The 23,188-nt window shown below is 42.3% G+C and overlaps 2 protein-coding genes across 3 annotated transcripts; one reads left to right on the top strand and one right to left on the bottom strand.

The window, feature by feature from the left end:
- The first annotated feature begins 7,400 nt into the window (after window positions 1-7,400).
- On the top strand, window positions 7,401-22,876 carry LOC146474113 (uncharacterized). Of its 2 annotated transcripts, none has more exons than XM_085117379.1 (5): window positions 7,401-7,646; window positions 17,785-18,002; window positions 18,228-18,321; window positions 19,117-19,266; window positions 21,201-22,876. In XM_085117379.1, exons 1-5 carry the CDS (start codon window positions 7,529-7,531, stop codon window positions 21,749-21,751), a joined length of 1,131 nt encoding a protein of 376 aa, XP_084973505.1. In that variant the 5' UTR covers window positions 7,401-7,528; the 3' UTR covers window positions 21,752-22,876. The 2 variants fall into 2 exon arrangements, with proteins under 2 accessions (XP_084973505.1, XP_084973506.1); XM_085117380.1 differs by lacking the exon at window positions 7,401-7,646 and adding an exon at window positions 7,877-8,016.
- LOC146474114 (uncharacterized) lies at window positions 13,503-15,636 on the bottom strand. The gene is made up of 2 exons (XM_085117378.1): window positions 15,394-15,636; window positions 13,503-14,077 (listed from the first exon to the last, which is right to left on the bottom strand). Exons 1-2 carry the CDS (start codon window positions 15,541-15,543, stop codon window positions 13,565-13,567), a joined length of 663 nt encoding a protein of 220 aa, XP_084973504.1. The 5' UTR covers window positions 15,544-15,636; the 3' UTR covers window positions 13,503-13,564.
- Window positions 22,877-23,188: the final 312 nt, after the last annotated feature.

The following is a 23,188-nucleotide window of genomic DNA, read 5'->3' as shown; positions in this document are numbered from 1 at the left end:
GTCTCATTAATATTCATATTTTCGATTATCCGGACATTTTATTCAAGTTCCAACGAGTCCAGATAATCGAGGTTCGACTGTACCAAGTTCACGGAGAAGACGACCCCTGACCTGACTGGGGACTGAAGGCCGCCGCCGAGGCAACCGGAGGAAAACCAGAAACTGACCGAAAAAAACATGTTTTTCTGTCAGATAAAATAATCTGAATGTTCCAAGATGAGAAAAACCAAAATCCGCAATGAATATCAAAACCGAAAAGACGCAAAACCCGATCAAAAAAAGCCCCCATATTGCAAGGAAAATTTCGCTTGTGTACAAATTTAAAGGGAAGAAAATGACACGTTCAGAAATCCTACGCCGGGAAATCTTTGGACATCTTAAAATAATTTTTTAATAACTTGTATCGATCTGTCTATTCGAACAATAACCACGATTTCCAATCTTTAATGCCTAACAAAAGCTCGTACAGTACTTTACCTGTTAATCAGATTATCCTGTAAATGTTCATAAATGTGAACTTGTTGTTTTTCCGGATGGTGTGTCGTACTAATGTACCGAGTTCCACTGCAAACTCAGACTGATTTGGTTGAAAAACGAGAAGAAACATTCCATAGCGTTTTCGCTGTTTGACTGACAATAAAATATAAAATCAATTCAAATTAAAAAATAATTAAATAAAAATAAAATTAAAAAAAAGCCAAAGCTAGCATTTCTTAGAAGGTGACAATTAACCAATAAATTTAATCCGCCGTCCGCATCCGCCCGTCCGTATCCTTGTTTTACAGAGTCCCCTCGGTTCCAGACTACTGGAGAGGAACTGAAAGTTTGGACTGCTGAGCTGAATGTCTGAATCGCCGAAGTGAATGTTTGAATCGAGCCACTGCACAACTACATTGTGAGACTATGTTTGAATTTATAATCTGGATTTTATATCTTAAAATTAAAGTGCAGAATGTTTCAACAGCAGGATTTCAGCATTTTCTATCGAAATTGAACGCGGAATTTATGGTGTAGTGTTTGAGTTTCAGGATTTGATTGAAGAAATACACATTTGGATTGAATGATCAAATGTTTGAATTGAAAAATGGCATGTTTGAATCGACGAAATGCATGCTTATGCTTGAACTGAATGATAGGCCAGGCAATACAATGAGTGCATGTTTACTGACTTGAAGAATAGCATTTCTGGATTGAAGAAAAGGGTGTTTGGATTGAAGAATCGAATGTTTGAAACAAACAATTCCATATTTGGATTGAATGATGGAATGTTTGAATCGACCCATTCATTTTTGCACTGAAGGATTGAATGTTTGTATTGAAGGATCGAAAGTTTGAACCGAACAATTGCAGATTTGAATTGAAGGATCGAATGTTTGAATTGAAGGATTGAATGTTTGAATTGAAGGATCGAATGTTTGAATTGATAGTTTGAATTTTGACACTAAAAACGCGCCATACTCTGTCACATGCCATTTTCAACATGCCACCCTGAAGAAGGCAGCACTCCCGGGCAGTACTGCCGAAATGTCGGTGAATATCAACCGAACGTAATAGCGTTACGGTATACCAAAACCTTTTGTATCAAATGAACAAGACGCTACGCAATTTTAACAATATTATAAAAAAAATGGCGGGACTTTGTCGGTACCTAATGTCCTATCTGTCGAAAGTTATTCGCGTTTGCTTTGGTTTTGCATTACTACGCTCTGTGGTTGGTTAACAAAATTCGCGCCACTTTCTCAACCAATGAGAAGAAAAACCAAAACCAATCGTGTTTTCGCCGCACACGTTTTCCCGTGCTTGCATGGCGCCAGTTACATGTATTTGCTTCGAATTCTGATTGGCTCGTTGTGTTGTTTACATCTGTTGCGATTGGCCAGAGTAACTACTTTGGTTTTAGTTTTACGACACTCAATTGGAAACCGCTCTAGTAAATGGCCTATTCTAGCTACTTTACTTTACGTAGAAGAGCCTACCTTACTTTATAATATACTTTACTCGGCTTGCATGGGGTACTTTACTTGCATGGTATACTTTACTTGCTTCCATGGCGTACGTTTACTTCATTGGCCTACTTTACTTGCTTGCCCTTCCTTTGTTTGCTTAGCCTAAGTGCACTTTTCTTGAGTGGTGCGGCTTTACTTGCTTGGTGTACTTTAATTACTTACTTCGTTCTTTACTTGCTTCTGCACTTTACTTTCTTGTCGTGCTTTGTTTGTTTAGCCTTAGTGCACTTCTCTTGCGTGCTGTGCTTTACTTGCTTAGCCTATACTATACTTGCTTACTTGCTTGGTTTAGTTTACTTTCTTGGCCTTCCTCCTTTTGCTTAGCTTTCAAAGCTCTAGTCTACACACTTGGACACTCCACCCCGCAGTCTATACACTTTGACACTCCACCCCCAGTCTACACACTTGAACACTCCACCCCCTAGTCTACACACTTGGACACTCCACCCCGCGATCAGTTTGTCGTTTGGGGCGAGAACTCCAGCAACGTGGGTCAACTGAATGCCAGCGTAAAACGCAAACTTAGGAGTAGTAAGAATTTAAGGAGGAACGAACCTACAGGACTTGTTATCTCTGAAGTGGTGTCAGGTCATTAGGCCAAGGACTTGACCTTAGCTCTTACATCAGACGGCGAGTAACATCAAACTCATTGGTGTACCCTGCGGCTCATTTTCCTGTATACTGTGATAAAAATTTATAATGCAATCTACAATACAAACTATTTTGCTCATCCAAACAACAGTAATTAGCACGTTACACAGTTCAGTTGTCCGAATCCCCTCGCGTTGTTTCATAGCTTTTGTCATATACTTGTGATTGGGCATTCAGCAGACAGTGAGAAACGCATGCACTCCTGGCATATGCTCCTTACATCATTTGAATGCCTTTGCCATGTAACATTTGTGTATCAACACATAACTTCCCTTGGGCTAAAAAATGTTGATGTAAATATTCTAGTAAAAACGACGAGTAACCAGGATTATACATCTTAAAAAGTTTTTAAAACACTTAAGCTTTCAACTACCAGACTGCAGCCTCCAGACTGTACGGGTAAGGGAGTGAACGCGAGTGTCCTATGGGATATACTGCCTCGAGCATCGATAGAAGGCCACGGGGGAGTAGCCCGAGTGGCACTTCTTTCTAATGCGAGAGGCGCTATATCCCATAGGACACGAGCGTTCATTGTCTAACCGTCTTAGACCATGGCCACATCCGCGAAGAAACCATATTTTATGCAGATTCTATTTACGAGCGTATTTTAATTGTGTCACTCACACTTGGGAATCACGTTGTTATTTTGTTCCTGATTCATCGGTAATGTTGGTATGAATAACAATGCTTTTCTTTCTTTGGAACCTTTGTTTATTCTCTGTTGATTTGATGGTGCATTTGCTCCGGCTATGAGCCAGTATACAGAGCTCGAGGAACTTGAGGCCGTCCTTGCCACTCAAGAGTTATTTGCTTTTGAGAGCGTGGACATATCCGAGTGCTTGGGGGATGAATGCAATGAAAGTGCACGTTTCCAAAAGCCTACCACAGTGAACGAAATTGAGTAAAGAGAAAGAGACAGAATTCCAAAGAAAACTCGAGAAAGTACGGCGTGGTTGGTAAACGTCCGAAACACACACATTGACACCCTTGGAGATGAGTATAGGTTCGTTCCAGTTGATTTGGGCACCACCCCCGTGGAAGAGGTAAATTACTGGCTTACAAAATTCGTATGGGAAGTCACGAGAGGTGATGGCAAGCCGTACCCGTATCCGTACCTGTGCTCTATATACTTATTAGTTTATTGTGTTTAAGGCGAATGGTCAGGCCCCAGCGGGGGAGTGCAATGCCTGCCAGACTTAAACGTCTAATCCCTCCCTAGGCGGTGGAGTCCAATGCCTAAAGGGTTGGGTTCAGGCCGCCAAATTCACCGGGATGTCGAACCCCGCCTCCACAAAAATTATGGCACAAAAAACAAAAAATCCACCAAAAGTTGCACCCGAAGGCACACGAAACGTAAACTCGAGACACCCGTGCAGTAGACTTATGAAGAACACCGAGCACAGAGAGTACAACTCAACGGACACAAACGACAAAACATTACAGACAAAACAAAGACAAGCGGAGATAGATCAAAGAGAGAGAGACTGACCAGCCACTCACTCCAGAAAGTCACACGCCACGTGACAGGAAACACAGTAGGCGGGATATCTGGCGGAGGTGGCGGCAACTTACCCGGAGTGGTGGGAAGCCTGACGACAGGACAGCACTCCAGGTAGTCCTCATATTAATGGATGCGGAAGGCATTAATGCATACGTCGCGCTCAAACACCCTTGAAGTCAGCATACCAAGGTCGATGTAGGTTTCACAGGACCCCTCCTCCACATCAATCACACTCACCAGATAAGAAGAATGATCCAGACGCTATCATAACAACAAGGGGCGAACTCATCGGAAGCCGAACCTTCGCAAGGAAAGGCCTCCAGACCAGATAGAGCACCGAACTGGAGACCAGGTGGTGATGCCTCCACGGACAGGATGATTTCCCCAACCTTCTCCAAAACGAGGCCATACCGGGCGGAACGAAGCTCCTCCCACGTCAACTGATCATGCCAGACCTCATCAAAGGAGCGAATCAACCTCGATGAAGCCGGGTCCTTTTCGGATGTTAGGTCCATGTCAACGGACGAGAGGTCAGCACCAGAGGGCGGGCTCTGGCGTTTCCCCCTCGGGGGATGACGACGGCGGGAACGACGAGGGCCACTGGGGGAGGAAGGAGCATTAGCAGGCGCAGCGACAGAGACGGCAGCGGCAACCCTGACGACCTCTTTTTCACCGGAACACATCTCAACCTCTTCATCAGGTTCCGGCTGATCGGTGACAGGGGCCGGAACAAAATCCATGTCGGTCTCACCATCCTCAGGCACCAGAGAAGCCGAGGAGAGAAGGACCAATGAAGGAGCGGCAGACACAGCAATGGAGATGGAAAGTCAGCCGGAGCAGTACCAGAGGCCGGAGGAACATCAGAAGATGGAACTTCGACGGACGAAGCGGACGCAGCTGAAGCAGCCCAGGCGTTACGGCAGTCGCGAGCGACATGGCCAGGCTGACGGCAGCGCCAGCAGAGGCCATCCATGGGACAGGACTTGCCGCCTGTACCAAACCCGGCAATCGAAACGAGCAACGGGTAGGGCGGCCGGGATGTCCTTCGTCAGGGTCACCTTCACCAGGCGATTGCCATCGAAGAGCCCGGGGAAGGGATCGTGGCAGCTGCGGAAGACTGAATGAACTTCCCCAAACTGGAGGCAAAGAAACCACTGACAGCACTATCGAGCACTTCGGTGGGGAAGTCCCGGAGGTACTCCAGACCGGATTTGGCCTTAACCCCAACCACACGAAGAGTCACGTCACCGTAGGTGATGCCGTTGGAAACAGCAGCGTCACAGTCAGCTGAAGACTTGTACGTCAAACGTACGGCACCATTGCAGAGGAACTGCACAGTTGAGAGCTTCTGCTTATCCACTGGACGTAGGAGCTCAGGCAGGACAAGTACGACAGCAGAGGAGCCCACGAAACGATAAATGAGAAAAGGGGAAAAAAGGCCACCAGGCTGTTCGGGCACTGAACAGCGGCTGCCATCCCGGATAACAACAAAAACAAAAAAGAGAAAAAGAAAAAACGCAAAGAAAAAACAGGACCAAAACGTTAAGCCCTACTTCTCGCGAAGTGAAACCAGATGGGTTGCAAAATGGCCGCCCATGAAGGCAGAGAGCAAAAAACTCTCCAGAAACTCTCTGAACTTGAAGCCCCGAAAACGACATTTCATTGTCAGGCAATGAAAGTTATTCGCGTTGTACAAACCTTGAATCTGTAAAAGGCGGAATTTGAGACAATTTTCAGCCCGCTTGCCTCGGGGATGTGACATCGCCATATATAATGTAAGTAACGATTGCAGACACTGTAAGGGCATTTCTTTATATCTAGTTTTCAGTCGTGTTATCCGGTTGGGATTGAATGAGCTCAAGTAGCCAGTAACCGATGTTGCACTATTTCTTCAGTATTTTCGACAAACACAAAGAAAAGCTAAGCTTGATTGGCAAGTGTACTTATACAGATGGGCATAGAGAACATTTTTTGTTTCTACTTTCTGGTGATAAATGAATACAAAGAAAAAACAACGGAAGCGCACTCTATCTAAGGAATAGCAAACATTGTATTCTTTACGTGGGCAACTTCAAATGAAATAATGTTCAAGTAGAGATAAGTAGAGCTTGGAAGCAAAAAAGATTGTGAAAACATCAACACGAGAAAACGTTCCTTGTCTTGAACGAGAGTTTTGAAAATGTCCTAATTTGCATAATTTCAATCGGGCCATCGGGGTCGTTTAGGCCGATTTCGAACTTTCGCAATTTTTGCTAAAATAAAAATTCGCTGGAACTTTTGAATATTATTTTTGAAAATAGTTCACCTAAAGGGTCTTTTCGGGGCAAATAAAAGGAATTTCGAATTTTCGCTTCTGTTGCCGGATTCTTGAAAGTTACTGGCAACTCTTAAGTAATTTAATTAATTATTCATGAAAGTTCTACAGTTCTACCTATTCCATACATTTAAATTTGTCTGTATAGCGAACCAGCCGTGAACTGCTACTAAAAATATTTCGCGGGAAAAAAATACAGGGAAATGTATGGAAAGTTCAAAACACGACTGGACAATTTCTGGCAAGGCTTCATCCCTCCAATTTTTTTTTTCTTAAAATAAAAAAGTTTCCAATTCATGAATTTTTCAGAAGTGATGTTTCATGAAAATTATTTGAAATCGGATTTCCATACAAACACTATTATTTCAAGACGTGTTTGCCTACTCGTCAAAATGGTGTCGAAAACCGTGATAAGCTAGGTCTGTCTCTTTCAATTTTAAAGAGTCAATTTATGACTTAAGAGGTGGTGGAGTTATCTTAGTCTGCCTAGGTTTAGTGTTAACTAGATGAAGAATGCTTTTACATATAAAATTGCTAACATTTGGAACTCACTTAAACCTGAGTTAAGAAACGAAAGTCTTTCGAAGTTTACTGAAAGATGATTAGGAATAAAGTGTTTTTATTTTTATATGTAAGTATTCAGAATTTTTAGTAATCTTCTTATAATAGTCACAAATAGTAGTTTTCACTGATATATCTAGGCTTTGTAATTGTTTTCTTTATACTTTTAATGTTTACATTTTATTCAGCACGTACGTATGTTTTGTTTGATTGTTTTCTCCTGACATTAAGTTGCTTTCAGTTGCTTTTAGCGGATTGCTTGACTTTCTTAATGACAGATACATAATTAAGGATGCCAATATACGACAATTAGCTCTTGGCTTGGTGCCTAAAACATGCAGAGCGACCTGAAAACAAGTTAATAATTAATATTATATTTTTGTCAGGGTTGTTCAGGGTTTTACTGTCTAAGTGCAGTCACGCTCCGCTTCTGGCGCTGTCCAAAATACACTGTTTAAATTGTTTAGCGCCAAAGAACTCGGATCCTATTGAGTGATGGCCGCTGTTTTTTGGCTGACTCGGTTGATCTTTGTGTCTTTCATTGTCCTGTTTGGAGTTTTGCTCGTTGCGATGAACACAGATTCTTGTGGAAGCGTTTTCGAAACTCAAGATGGTAAGTTAACACGTTTTCATTCCTTTTTCCGTCGTCTAAACTTATAAACTGTGCATGCACTGTTTGACTTTCCATTCAGAAACTGGAGAAAACCAACAACAAAATATTGAGAAAATCACTTTGAATGTCTTCTTTTCTCTTCTTTTCTGATTTCACATATCATTTGAGGAAATTTTAAAGGAGTTTGCGGGATGAGTGAACTTCATTCATCCTTCGACTTAGAGTGCTCGCTACGAACTCACAAAATAATGAGCTCCCAGTAAAATACCCAGCGAGAGGGAGGGTCACATCTTCAACCACACTTCTCCTTGTGCTCGGGTGCTGACAGCGCCCAAACAAAAGGAAGAAGGATATTCTGCCATTATGCAGGGTAACTCTCACTACTTTGGCTTGATAGCTGAATTTTTTGTCAGAGCACTGAACTGTTTAGGCCTTTACACAAATATCCGGATATTTTTTGAGATATTTAGAAGTTTCCGAGAAATTTAGAAAATTTAAGAAAAGTTTGGAAAATTTAGAAAGATTGATAGCTTTTTTTAGCTGTTTTCCAGCTTTTCCTAGCTACTTTCTTGACAGAATGCTCAGTTCTATCATTCTACGCTAGAAATAATCCAATTCAGCGGTTTTTCACTTGAATAAGTATTTTATATCACTAGCAGCCACTTGTCAAAATGGCGCCGGATGCTGGGCTTTATTTCCATAATACTAGTGTAGACAATGTCTGACATACTTTTCAGCTCCCGCTGGGGAAAATTTTGGCTTAAGGGATTCAAAATCGGCTTATTTTTAAAACAAAAATATGAGATATTTCAAGATATTTAGAGGATTTTTCGAGATATTTAGAAATTTTTTTTTTGGGGGGGGGGGGGGATATTTAGACATTTGTTTGAGAATTTCTGGAAAGATATTTAGACGATTTTACGTGATATTTATGTATTAAAGTCATGGAAGTCATGGGTTTGAATCCTGTTCGACTGGATTTTTGAGGTTTTCTTTTTGCACCTGCTCCAGTTGCATACATAACTGCCATGCGTTTACACCTATTTTTAAAAAATCTAACCAACGCAGTTCCCGAATTTCCTAGATGTTGTTGAATCTTCTCAGCCGGATATCCCAGTGGCAATATATTGTGAACAGGTTCTTAAGTGGGAATACAGTAGGGAAAAACTAAGAGGCGCTAGAAAAATTAGCTCGTGGTCCAGAAGTATCTCTGGCTGGCTAAACCCGAGGGAAACGCAAACCGAAAATTTTGCATGATCCAATTCTTCGATCGCCTTCTGTTTTGGGTTTACATATTTCAAAACAGCCAAGTCAGAATTGCTTGACTTGAAAGTGTGCCAGCTGTCGCAAAAAAATAATTTAGGTCTCTCTACAGAGAGCTTAATTAACGTACATGTAAACACCGACGACGGGAACGCCAACGAAAATGTCACTTCAGTGAAAAGATAAAGTTTTGGTTTTTAAGCTACACTTTGCGATTAATCTAACTCGTTCATCCTGTACTGAATGGGGGCGAACTTTTAAAGGAACTAAATTGGTAGGAACGCGGGCGATCGAGTTAAAATAGTACTTTATTCTCAACGTTCTCTCTCTCACGCTATGTTGAGATTGGGCACCGACAGTCTCTAAGTTACAGAGTGTCCTAAAGTCCCAAACCACTGGGCCATAAGGAAATCCCGTTCTCAGAATCCCAAACTCAAGGTGCCCCATCCTAAAAATTCGTAAAGTGTTTTAAACGAGATGTAACAAGGTTAAGAATTAAACGTGCGGAAAAGCGGATATAAAGTTTTTTAGACGGTTAAGCTCCATGTAGTCCTCTGTTAGGGCGGCTGTCGCGGAAGAGTCCGCGGATAGCAAATGAGAGGGACTATCCAAACGAAGCACCTCCGCTAGTTTCATGTAGTAGAGAGCAGTTTCTTTGTTATTCCATCCTACATGAGACATTATGTCCGCCAACTGGGAGCCAGATAACGCTAACGTTATGGCTGAGCCCGAACGGAAGCTGTGTAGCGTTTCTCCCTCATCGATCTTAGCTTCTTTCAAATACAGCTTTAAACGAGCTTCTGCTGAAGAACTTGAAAATGGTTTGTTCACAATATGACCTTGGGGATTAGTTGGTCGAAACAAGTAACCATTTGTCACAGAAACGCGTAACTCGGAAGCCACGGCTACATATGTCTCAATAGCTTTAACTGGACACAACTTAGGGTTAGGGTGTCTCCGAATCCCGAAGACGTTAGAGACGCCATCCCTCAGGGTTTTTCCCCATACGTGGTTGAACAACAGCCCATTGTCCTGGGGGAAACGCAGGATCTCTTCTGTTTTCACCATGCCAAGATCTGAACCACGATCACCGCTAAAGAATAACGTTTTGAAAAACGCTTGGTCCCGCGTCAATACAAACAGACCAGAAGGACTAACCGAGCGCTCCGCAATTTTCCGATTTAAAAAACGGGCCAGAAGCAACAATTTGGACAAAAATAGGGGAACTGCTTGCTTTGGCGTGATGCGGGCTCGTAATTGTTCCTCAGTTGACGCCTTAAGATATTTTTGCACTTCGAGTGAAGCGGCGGGGTTACCCAGACCTAGCAGGGAGTTCCACTCTCCACAGCGCCCGGTTTCCTTAAAAATGGCTCGCAGTTTTCCAATATAGGAGTCGATTGTCTTGAATGCCAGGCGTTTAGGACATTTACACTTAGCTGCGTTTTGAAGGTGGGAATCGGGACACCCATTACTATGTACTATGGTTTTGCCATGTCGGTCTTTCCAGACCAAGAACCGAGAGATGTCAGTGGGGCTTGCCGAAAGGATGGTTTTACTATTCGGAAGGGACGCCAAGAAAGTTTCAAACTCCGTACGAAGTGAGCACTTCTGTTTTGAGTATGACGATTGAAGGGAGGCATTATTTAGGAGTTCCAAACGGTTATCTATCGCTTGAAGGTCAACTGAGAGTTTAGGGCTCGGGACACTTGGGGAGACTGTTTTCCTCCTGTAGCCGCACATTTGGCAGAAAAAGAACAGCTTGTCGTTGGGGTGGCTGCACGAAGGACATGACACGGCTGGTACAAACGCTCGAACGGCTGGAGGTAAGTCCTAAAGGATATGAAAGTAAAACAAACAGTTCCTTCTTTATCCTTTAGATTTGTTTTGACATAAATGTATAAATGAAGCTATAAAACAACTGTCAACAGATGTATACTGGAAAACAATGATTTATTGACAACATTGATTTCACTGAAGTAATGGATGGAGCTAAATTAATGGGAGAATTGGCAAATTTAAAGATAGCTAAGTGTTCTTTGTTTGGCTCGTGCGCTAACCAAGAGCTACTACTTGCTTATCCGATGCGGAACACCCAGAGATCCCATGGGATAGGCCAATTGTTTGAAAACCCGTGTTTAGAGGGAGTGAGGAGCGCTCCAACGGTTCCGGCAACGGCCAGCAGGTATCGGGAAGAACATGTAGACGTTAACAAGGGCCACCAAAAATGCCTTGGGCATACGTCTGGTACTACGATAGTGTAGGATAATTGCAGGCTTCTCATATACTTGATAACATGAGGTATTAGGCAGATCGGGGGAAAGGCGTATGGGTTCTTGAATACAAACGGATCGTACAGATCGGGCGATTGCGCGAACACGTTCACTCCCAGGGATCCCGGCAGAGGGTTTTCAGAGAAGAAAGGTAACTTGGCACCTGACAAGTCGGATTGGGCGTTTGAAGGGCGTGCCATTAGATCGACAGAGTGCCCATTTTCGCCGCCATACCACTCTTGTACTACTGTCCATAGGGATGGGCACAATTTGGCATCCTGTAGGCTAAGGCGTCGCGAGGGGAAGTCGGCTTGGTTCTGAGAACTAGGCACAAAAGTAAGGTGCAAATCGATGTTGAGTTTCGTCATTGTGTTGAATAATTTCTTCAAGGCGCTAGAAAGCGATTGAGAACGAGAGCCCTGTCGATTCCATGAACGGACTAGAGCCATGCTGTCGACGAAGGCGTCGACCCACGAGTTTTTGATGGTATCAGCGAATGATTCAAGGACATTATTGAGCGCTAAGGTCTCCTTAGTGGCGATATCGGCTTGTATTGTTGAGGCGTCCCAGTAATCATAAACGTTCGCCTCAATGGCACCCGGACTCAGTGCACCTCCCCAAGCGAAGCGAGATGAGTCGGAGAACAGCCTGACATGTGTGTGTTTCTCAGACCGCCAGGGAAGAAAACCGTCCCAGGTCTCAAGGAATAGCCAGTGCTCAATTTCATTCTTTAGAGCGGCAGACATCTTTACAGGTCGAGCAGAACGCGTGGCGCGAGACACAGCTAGGTTTATTTCATTAACATAAAGCCTTGCGCCCGGAACTGCCAAGCTCATGGACACGCATTTACCGCTGAGCCTTTGCAAGGTTAGTAGGTCCAGGTTATCGCGAGCCAACGTTTCTTTGATGAGACGAAGAAGCTTTTCTTTTTTATGGGGTAACAAGGTAAACGCCTGTAGTTCAGAATCGATACCGAAACCAAGGTATGGCACCTGTTTTTTCGGGGTAAGGTGAGACTTCGCCAGACCGATAAAGTAGCCGAGGGAAATTAAGATGTAGCACGTGAGAAAAATACCCGCGACGGCCAGAGCAAAATTCACTTCATCCCTTGAGGCGAGGGCTTGATAGGCGGCTGGTAAAATGCCACCTGGAAATGACAGTTGGCCATTATGGCGGTCGTCAATGTACAACGAAGAGGGAATGTTCCATGAACGAAGTCTGTGTGACGCAACTAGACCAGTCGTATGATATATATAGGCCGAGGATTTCCAGCCAAAAGGAATACATTCACTCACAAAATACCAACCTCCCCACTGGAAGCCAAAGTAAGTTCGACTGCTGGGGTGAAGTTTGATGTGGTCATATCCTGACTTGTCGTCGCACACTGTTTGGTAAAATCCTTTATTGACATACTTAGGCAAGTGTTGGACGCTATCCAAGGCAAACGGACGGTCTTCGATCCACAGATTAAGAAATCTATCGTCGTTGCAGAGACGCGGCTTGCTAGGCTCGACAGTGAGGGGCATAATAAGGTGGGGTGGGGTGCATTCTCCGACTTTGCCCCACAAAGAAATAGCACCGGAACGCAAACGGTCCAGGAGCGTATCAGAAATAAACGAGGCAAAAGGTTTGCACGACAGGTGGTTGGGGAAAACGCAAGGCGGTGGACTACCACACTCGTAATTCCTTCCCTTGTAACTACCCTTAAACGGTCTAAAGAACTTCGTTACGTCTACACCGTTAGTAATCCAATCACGGACTTCAGAGAAGCGCTCATCGTTCATATCATTTAATAAAGCATTCCATTGTGGTGCATGGCGATGGAGTTCCCCTGCTAGGAAGTGATCTGGATCGCGGAAAACAAGGCGAGACATATCCGCTAATGAATTTCCCTGTAACACGAGGGCGATATCCTCATCAGAGATGTGGGAATTGTTTGCCATCCCTTGGGCCTCATCAACAACAGAACCATCGATGCTTATCCACTGTAACTTATTCATACCAACTGTGTTAGGCTTGAAACCGGGATGCTTTTCCCAATCGTGAAAGCAAGGGTCTGACAGCTAAAAGGAAAATAAAAAAGAACTTGGAAATAAATTAGGGCCCAAGGAATGGCAAACTCAGCCCCGGTAATCCGAGAGGGAAAGTGAGCTTCCCTTTGAGAATGCCACCCGAGGGGGGAAGGGTGCGATCGAAAAGAGATAATTGGTTCCCACATCTATGAACAGCGTAGCGAGTCGTAAAATATGTAAGTAATAATATGTTAATAAAACCCTGGGGGGGTGGGTATAATGTATATGAATAAACAAACATTGTGATGCAATAGTGTTCATTTGACTTTAATAGTACTAAAACGCATACAAAATGAGGATCGGGCAGATTCTGCTACTGAGATGTCGGTCGAGGCTGGTTGTGACCTGGACCGCCTGAAGAAAAATAGCGGGTCGTCGGAGACCGCTTAAAACATTGCGTAGACTTGTGTCCGGGCGTACCACATCTGTAGCAGGTCACTCGAGGGTGTGACGAGAACCTCTGACTGCCTCTGGCCTGAGGACGCGAGTAAGGCGAGGGACGTCTAAACGACTTGTCGACCTTGGAGATTGTGTCAAAGATTCTTGTAAATTCCTTGTCCGCGAGAAGAGCCAAAAAGTAAGCTTTAAACTGCTCTTTCGGCACGTGTATTTTCTCTCTTAGGGTGGCCGCTATGATGTCAAAGCTGGCGGCCTTATCATCACCAGTTGTCTTCGCTACGGAGACGAGCTCCTCCGCGAGGCGCAAGGCCTCGTATTTGTCGAAGTCCTCCAGGCGGCGACTACCATAATGGGTAATGCGATTCTTTAAAGCCTGAATGGAGGTCCCTTGGGCATTTTCCAAAAATTTAATTCTTTCTTGCAAAGCCTGAATGAGAAAATGAAATAGACAGATGTATTGCGAAGTGTAATTTCATACCGCTTAGCGGCGATACAAAACATTCGTAAATGAGTACAAGCATTGTGATAAGGGCAGGGAATCTTTTGTTCCGACAAAGTCGGAGTGCAAATATAACAATTAACAGAACAATACGAAAATAAACAATTCAAGTAGAACAATGTGGCAAACAAGCACTCAGAAATGGCAAATTAAGACAATTAAAAAATGAAGAGTGAGAATAATCGACAAAGATCGCACAAAGATAATAACTAGTTCTCTGCTGAAGTATGTTTTGAGGTCAACAAAATTGAAAAGCTTTTGAAGCTAACCGAGAATTAGAATGTACACATAATCGGCAAAAATAGCGTATATAAATAAAATTCAGAAAGTGGTAAGTCGACTTCAAGTAGCCCGCAAAACTACAAAACTATACGTGTTGAAGCAGGGCAAAAAAATTAATTAGAAAGTCAATCTAAAGCCGCCCGCAAAGCTAAAAGCTACTCGTTTTGAAGCAGGGCGCAACATGAATTGTAAACACATTATCAGCAGGGCGTAACAATAATTACGAAGTCAATTTCAAATTGCCCGCAAAGCTAAAAGCTACATGTTATCAGCAGGGCGTAACAATAATTACGAAGTCAATTTCAAACTGCCCGCAAAGCTAAAAAACTACACGTTTGAAGCAGGGCGTAACAATAATTACGAAGTCAATTTCAAATTGCCCGCAAAGCTAAAAAGCTACACGTTTGAAGCAGGGCGTAACAATAATTACGAAGTCAATTTCAAATTGCCCGCAAAGCTAAAAAGCTACACGTTTGAAGCAAGGCGTAACAATAAATACGAAGTCAATTTAAAATTGCCCGCAAAGCTAAAAAGCTACACGTTTGAAGCAGGGCGCAACAATAATTACGAAGTCAGTTTCAAACGGCCCGCAAAGCTAAAAAGTTACACGTTTGAAGCAGGGCGGAACATGAATTGTAAACAGAGTTAAAACTGCCCGCAAAGCAACCAAGTACACGTTATCAGCAGGGCACAACATAATTGCGAAGTGAATTTTAAATTGCCCGCCAAGCCAGGGCGCAACATGAATTGTAAACATGCCCGCAAAGCAACGAAGGTCGCACGTTCAGAAGCAGGGCGTAAAATAAACTGGGGGGTAAAGAGAAAATTGCCCGCAGAGCTACAAAGCTACACGTTTAAAGCAGGGCATGACTTGAGCTGAAAACAGACTTAAAAGCTGCCACGGGAATACGAAGTGCAAGAACACGTGTACGATACTGGAGTAAAACAAAAATTGAACAAACCTCCAAAGTGACTTGTTCTCCAGCGGCGTTTTGAGGAGGTTCTTCTGCGTTTGGTGGAGGCGGAGGCGGTGGTGGTGGTTGAACAACCGCGGCCGCTTGAGCTGCTGGAAGGTTTTCCTGTGCCGGGACTTGTACAGCAGGGTCCGCCATTTTGAACTATGCTCTTTCGCTTGATCGACAGAATGGCATTGTTCACTTTGTCTCATCTCCTTTTATACGTGAGAGGTGAGACCGCTGAGAATAGAGAATGAAATTAAACTTCACCGTCGTGTGCCCACGTTCTCCACAACTGACCGACTTTAAATTTGGTCTTTTGTCGTCGCTGTCGACGGCAAAGAAATGCATTTGCCAAAGCATAGAGCACAGCATATACCATAGGCGGCCGCGAATTCAAAGCCTAAGGTGGAATACCGTCACTGCCAGTGGCTTTATATGTGTTCAGCGATTCAAGAACAGTGAGAACTTTGCCCTTGCGTAACAGGTTTAATTTCGATGGTTCGTCTCATGTGAAGTTCAAAGTTTTGCCCGGGCCTAAGGAACTGAACGAAGTTTTAATAAGGTACTAAATTTATATTTAAATTCTGATATTGAATCTTTCAAAGGACCTGCACGAAGTTTTTGAAAAGAGTATTTTTGAGAGAGTCTAACTCAACAATGGCTCAGTAATGAAAGGTTATTACAACATAAATAAAAATGCAGGGTAGCCGTTTTGGAGCAAAATACAGATCTGTAATTTGTGAAACAAACCTACGCCGTACTTTTAGCAAATAAATGTAAGCCCTCTAAAACGGGTAGGCTTTGAGTAATTTATTATGTATTTAAAATAACGCCATTACTTTAATTAGCTCGGGTGCTGACAGCGCCCAAACTAAAGGATGAAGGATATTCTGCCATTATGCAGGGTAACTCTCGCTACTTTCGCCTGATAAGCTCCGTTTTTAGTCAGAGAACCGAACTGGTTTTGCGGAAGTCTCGGGTTTGAATTCTGTTCTACTGATTTTTGAGGTTTTCGTTTTGCACCTGCGTTGGGTCTTTACACAAATATTACGTAAAATCGCCGTCTAAATATTTTTCGGAAATTCTCAAAAAAATGTCTAAATATCCCCCCAAAAATTTCCTAAATATCTCATATTTTTGTTTTAAAAATAAGCCGATTTTGAATCCCTTGAGCCAAAATTTTCCCCAGCGGGAGCTGAAAAGTATGTCAGACATTGTCGTATTAAATAGCTAGGTAGCTAGCTCAGCAGCTCAACAGTAACTTGCGTACTCGTCGCTCGACGAAAATGTAAGGTGAGAAAAAGTAGAACATATTTTTCCCATGAGTTGTACAAATTGTAACCGTCAAAGAGTCTGATAAAATGACCGAGTTTAAATTTAAAATTTCTCACATAATAGTTTTGGCCTTGGACTGATGTTATTTCTCCAGTCTGGTGTTGCTTTTTTGTCTAGGCTACTCGCTGCCACATTCTTTTTGTCAACTAGAAATTTAATTTGTTCTTAGTTCTTTGAATGCGAAACTTCATCGATTTCTTCACTGTCACTTCCTAACCAGCGATAAGACATGTCCTATCCCAGGCGTATATTTTCTAATCCTCGATCTGTTGTTTGGTTGTTTAATAGTCCGCAACATCGAAAAAACTGCTGCTCTTATAAAATTGGCGCGAAAACAGGATGCGCTCTTCAGTTAATTTATTCCCCGCGTAAATCGTATTTCGCATAATGATGCCATTCCGCACGCCATTCCACATACCATTCCGCAAACTCTTTTAGCCCTTTACCCTCACCGCAGCATCCGGCATCATTTTGACAAATGGCTGCTAGTGACATAAAATACTTATTCAAATGGAAAACTGCTGAATTAGATTATTTCTAGCATAGAATGATAGAACTGAGTATTCTGTCAGGAAAATAGCGAGGAAAAGCTGGAAAACAGTCAAAAAAAGCTATAAATCTTTCTAAATTTCCCAAAATTTTCTTAAATTTTCTAAATATCTCGGAAACTTGTAAATTTCTCAAAAACTATCCGGACATTTGTGTAAAGGCCTAACCTGCTCCAGTTGCATACATAACTGCGACGCGTTTAGATGTTGTTGAATTTTCTCAGCCGGAAATCCCAGTGGCAAATTAAATGTATCGTGGACAGGTTCTTAAGTGGGAATACAGTAGGAAAAAAGGCGCTAGAAAAATTATCCCATAATCCAGAAGTATCTTTGGCTGGCTAAACCCGAGGGAAATAAAACGCAAACCGAAAATTTTGCATGATCCAATTCTTTGATGGCCTTCCTTTTTGGGTTTACTAATTTCAAAACAGCCAAGTCAGAATTGTTTGGCTTGAAAGTGTGCCAGCTGTCGCACCTTAACAAATTCATTCATTTTCTTATCGTTTTTCAGGTCACGTTTTAGTGGGTCACGTGATGGCCAAGGCATTTGTTACCGACGAGTTTGAATGTCAGCTGAAGTGCATCGAAAACAACACTTGCAAGTCATTTAATGTTCAACCCGGTGCTGATAATGCCGAACGAGTTTGCGAACTAAACAACAAAACTCGACAGATGAAACAGGATGATTTTAAAAGGAAGAAAGGATCCAACTACTATGGCTCGCTTGAGGTCAGTCTTATATTTAAAATGGTTTTCCCTTCGCCTAGCTGATAACAATTATTTTAAGCTTAAGAGAAAACTTGAATACTTTTGGTACTGACCGAGTACCTAACCGAGTTAATGTGAAATCTGTGAAAAACAAATTTAAATATATAAAATTCTTAAAGGAATAACAAGGATAATCTTTAACACCAGCTAATCGGTGATCTGAATGTGTTAATTCCATTTTTCCAGGTGTCGTGCATCGATGTTTCCCATGAACAGAAAGAAAGATCAATGAACAGTGACCATTGTCATCCTGGCTACAAAGGGAAACGTTGTGAAACGCGTAAGCAAGCCGTTTAATGATTCATCCTGAACTCTATTTCGTAGGAAGTTTTGCGTCACAACCCCTTTCTTTCACATGCATCTCATTGACTTCAAACAGGGACAACTGTTTGGACAGAAAACAAACAAACAAAAACAAGCGGGGGCGCGCCACAAATTCGCAAATTCGCGATTGGGTGTTCCCGAGAGGTTCGTTTCTCGTTCGCAAGAATAACCTGGGTATCCTGCTTTTAGGGCTTTAAACAATCTTTAATTCCTTTTTTTAACTGCAGTAGTAATTTACACTGGTAGTAATTTACCTCAACCGTGTAAAACGCTCTCTAAAATGGCAAACGTTATCGGTAAGGTATTTTTCGGACTTAGTAAGTTGTTGGGAATTCGAGAAACAGGACGAAACCAGAGCGGAAAGGATTAATTGTAGTACGTGTCAAGCCATTTAAAAACAGAGAAAGAGTCATGCATTCAGGCAGTGCAAACCATGAATTAAACATGGTTTTGGAGGCAGTAAATATAATCTCCCTATCAGAGCGGTTTTCAATTTAGTTTCGAAATGTATTCACGGTCGCTTGTTTTGCGTTACTTTGCTCTGTGATTGATTTGCAAAACTCGGGCCATTTTCCTAACCAGTGGGAAGCAAAAACCAATCCTGTCTTGCTCGCGCGCATTTTCCCGCGCTTGGTGCCCGTTACATGTATTTGCTCCGAGTTCTGATTGGTTCCTGGCGCTGTTTGCTTCTGTTGAGGTTGGCCAGAGTAATAACTTTGGCTCTAACAGGATTGTCATGTTTTTATTGTAGGAACGCGAGGTCTGTATTCCCATCTGCCAGGTCAAGCTTGTAAGGACATCCGGGACTCTGGAGACTCAAAAGGAAACGGGAAGTACTGGATCGACCCTGAAAAAAGTGGAAACCCTTTGGAAGTGTATTGTGACATGACAACTGACGGAGGTACGATTTTCCGGGGATGGTTCTTAAAAATTTTATATTGGCTTTTCAATACTATTTCGTCCTATCCTTTTGCAATCAGAAAACCCGATTTAATAGTATTTCAAAGTTTTAGGTTACACTCTCAGTTTCATAATAACGTCTAATTTTGGCATGGAGTGAACGTTCTTATTTTTTTGAGCCTGAAAAAGTTCTTAGGATGTTCTTAAGTCACCTGTTATAGTAATTCAATAAATCTATGCGGACGTGAGCAAGACAAATATACAGGCTAAGTCCGACACAAAATGAGATATTCAACCGTGCACCTGGCATGCAATAAGAAATCCATTGTTACTCCTACAATGAGTCCCTTTATCATTTGGGTTAATTAGACTGTATAGACTGAAGTTTTACATGTATTATTTTATCCGTGTTGATACTGTCTATTTTAAATAAAACATTTGCCTGCAAATAGAATTTTTATGTTTTTCTCTCTGGTCTTGTTGCTTGTTACAGTCACTTAGTATTGCGTGACGCGGCATAGGGGTGGATGGGGAGGTCATTACATCACAACCCCTCAAGGCGAAATGCTTGCTTGGTGACCTCGCGATCGGTCGTGGTCGTGCATTCACGCAGCTTTTTCATCGAGTGAAGACATTCATTTGAACTCCCACCTCCTCCCCTTGTACCAGTCCACCTCTTTTATGTTCATAAAGACTGTTAGCCATATGGCATGGCGTTTTGGTTGCCCTCACCTTTACTGGGCCAGTTGATACTGTCCATTTTAAAAACAATTGGTGAAAATAAAAATCAAATGTTCTTAATTGACTCTCAGCCTGGGTAATGTCCTTAGTATGCTCTTAAAATTTAGCCAGTTAATCTCAGCCTCAACGTTCTTATAAACTGGTGGTTTTGGTGATCTAACGTAGCTTTACTTATTCTTATGCTCAGTTCAACTTCAGTTGGCTCTAAAAAAATTAACTTTTCTTTCCTTTCTAATTTTTTTAGGGGAGTGCTCATGTTTGTACAACCTATGTTTGTCAAATCAGAAATAAACTTTGCCAAATCTCAGGAGGCCAGCTTTTGAAATTAAACTTGTTTTTCTTTAAAGCTTTATATCAGACCTAGGTCGCATTTGTTGATCCTGTTATGGAATAGGAATACGTACAATTAAATGTTGACAAGACAAGAAATCTCTCATAAGAGGTTTTCAGGGGAGGATCTAGCATTTTTTGAAAGTGGGGGCCGGACAAGAATATGCCCCCCCCCCCCCCCAGAGAAAATTTGGGTACTCTTACATGCAATCTGGTGCAATCTGGAAAGTAAAATATCAGGATTCCATATTGAATAAAATTATAAGTTGTGGCTATAATGATGCATGGTTTGTGACTCTTCGCTCCAAAGTCACAACAGCCTTGGAAGAAACGAATGACGAAACGATATCTAACCATAATATGGGAGCTAATCAAACATGATGGACTGAATGCAATTGCACTATAATAATATTAACGCCTGTAACGTTGAAAGCTTTTCGCACAAGTTTGGTCATACTATTAGCGAAAAATCATGCTTTAGCTAAAACAAAAATCAAAAGTTCCAAACAGACTGCTTACAAAATGATAAAATTATTGAAAAAAAAATCTCCGACGAACTGAAAGGGGGGACTGCGGCCCCCTTGTCCCCCCCCCCCCCCTTCACGTAAATCCACCCCCTGGTTTTTGGAGTTGCCGGAGTACAAAATGAAATATCTTCCCAGATTTACTTCAAAAGAGAAATCTCACAGCTATACCGCTTATTCTAAATTCCGGGATACTGTCAATCGAACGCAACCTTAAATATTCTTGTCGTTATTTTTTGTAGGGGACGTGCTCATGCATATACACAATCTTTATCCAGTCACATTTCATAACAAACAGAAACACGAGTTTCTGTTCTAACTGAACTTGACTTCATTTTAGGAGGCTGGCTTCTTGTTTCCAATATTGTGGTACAGAACTCAACTCTTTCCTCTCGCGTTCAGCTGCCAGCCAAGACTTCCTACCGTGGAATAAGCAACGATCAGATGGTTCTCACTAAAAACGCCATGAAGGAGCTCTTCACTCACTACCCCTTCACTCAGCTGAGATTTCACTGCAGTAAAAACAAGACGCGACGTACGTTCCACGTGATCACGGCTGCTAATAGCTCTGGTGAAGCTGTCGTCCGGTACTTTAGCGGCCAGACGGATGTCATGCCCGACTCATGTGGCTCGTTTGTAAGAATGGAAGACGACAACTCGAAGTTAGCGAGAAATTGCACAGAATGGGGGCGCCAAGGCGGTAAGTATAGAGTTGGAAAATGGGGAAATGGTGAAGATCAAAAGAGATTGTATCAGTTCCCAGCTGCGGTGGGATACGCTTACCACTGGATGCTGGATCCACGGGACGGATACAGTTTAAGGTATGAATGCGATGATAGATGGTCATCTGGAGTGTCTATTGGCGATTTCTGGAAAGTATTCGTTCGCTAGACACCTGCCTTGGCAAGAACAGATAGGAGATTGAGATACGAGAGGAGAGGAGAGGTCCAAATATTTACTTTCAAACAGTTGACAGTGTAGAAAATATCTTGTAGTTGTATCGCTGTCTCTTACGGTAATCAGTTTGCGCTTTCCACAAAATTGATTTCTGTGCACCATTACACACTTACTCGTTTAATAAACACTGCACTTTCACCAGTTGTTTTTAAGCCGAAGGAAAACTCTTATATGCTAGCTAGATTACGACTTTTCCCTTATTTTTCTTGGGGATAGCAAAGCGAGCGAAGTACGGCATCCCCGGGGGTCGCAATTGCAAGTCTCTTGGGATGTGCTCGTTTGCGGGGTGGGTAGGGGGGGGGGGGGGGGATTCTAACAGTAGAAATTGAACCATGCGTAAAATACTGATCTACCTCGCTCCGATCGCTTAAGTTTTGACTGTTATTGGATTTTTTTTTCATCCGATTCTTAGTTCTTAGCTTTACAGCTTCTATACCATGAATTGTTGTTCATTTTTTAGTTTCTAATTTTTAGTATATACGTGGCCGTGGAATACCTGTAAACTAGCTGATTAAGCTAAGCGTAAATCCCACGTTAAATAAAGTATCGTATCGTATCGCTCCCACTTTTCGAATGAAGCGAATTGTGAATTTGAATATGAAATATTTGTAATCATTTTACTGTAGTTCATAACCAAGTGAAAAATGTGAGAGTAAAAGCCGAATCTATGAGTTAAAGTCTAGTTAATAGGGACTTTAAGAAACAGCGACGGCAACGCCAACTAAAACGTCGCTTGAAAATAAAAGTTCGCGTTACTTGTACTACTTGGCGATTATTCCAATTCGTTCAATTTGTACAATGTGGCCGAACTATCCAGTAACAGAACAGGTGGAAAGTTGAGACACTCCCAGATCTCGAATGAAAAATGTACCGTCATGTGGTCACGTACTACACATGTTGTTGTTTGGCCGAGTACGAAGAAATGTTCCAAAATTTATTACGCACGTGCAGGGTCTTTGATTTTCTCATTAAATCCTACTGTTTTGTGACGTTCTCGTTGCCTTTGCCGTAGTAGCTTAATTCTTAAACTCCCTTATCATAAGAGATAAAACGAGAATAAAACAATAGAGAAATCTCTATATGGAGTAGAATGTTTTCAGTATACTGCTTTTTCGTCTGTTGACCCACGATATTAAGTTCCACAATCTCTAAAGCGGCTAGGTTTAAAGCGGAATTTTACGTACTTTAATTACATTTTAGCGTGAACGTACTTCTATTGTCTAAGGGCGCCGTTTCCGTTTGTCTGAACTGGCCAGCCAAACCGTCAAGTTCGTAAACGGAATGTACCAAGTTTTATCCTAGTCCTTCAAGTTTCTTCAAAATAGCACGTACCGTTTTTTGGGTGATTAGTTTTCAAGCGATTTTGCAGTA

This window comes from Pavona decussata, unplaced genomic scaffold, assembly GCF_977016875.1.
Source record: "Pavona decussata unplaced genomic scaffold, jaPavDecu1.1 SCAFFOLD_91, whole genome shotgun sequence".
NCBI lineage: Eukaryota > Metazoa > Cnidaria > Anthozoa > Scleractinia > Agariciidae > Pavona > Pavona decussata.
Note: the sequence above shows the minus strand (reverse complement) of the source record. Positions and strands in the feature narration are given on the sequence as shown.

What these genes read in the sequence shown, in the direction of transcription:
- LOC146474114 (XM_085117378.1), bottom strand. Translation starts at nt 15,543, where the DNA reads ATGGCGGACCCTGCTGTACAAGTCCCGGCACAGGAAAACCTTCCAGCA. An exon ending in GAGAACAAGTCACTTTGGAG is followed by an intron (nt 14,078 to 15,393) that starts GTTTGTTCAATT and finishes TTTCTCATTCAG; the next exon opens with GCTTTGCAAGAAAGAATTAA.
- LOC146474113 (XM_085117379.1), top strand. Translation starts at nt 7,529, where the DNA reads ATGGCCGCTGTTTTTTGGCTGACTCGGTTGATCTTTGTGTCTTTCATT. An exon ending in AGGGAAACGTTGTGAAACGC is followed by an intron (nt 18,322 to 19,116) that starts GTAAGCAAGCCG and finishes TTTTTATTGTAG; the next exon opens with GAACGCGAGGTCTGTATTCC. An exon ending in TGACATGACAACTGACGGAG is followed by an intron (nt 19,267 to 21,200) that starts GTACGATTTTCC and finishes ACTTCATTTTAG; the next exon opens with GAGGCTGGCTTCTTGTTTCC.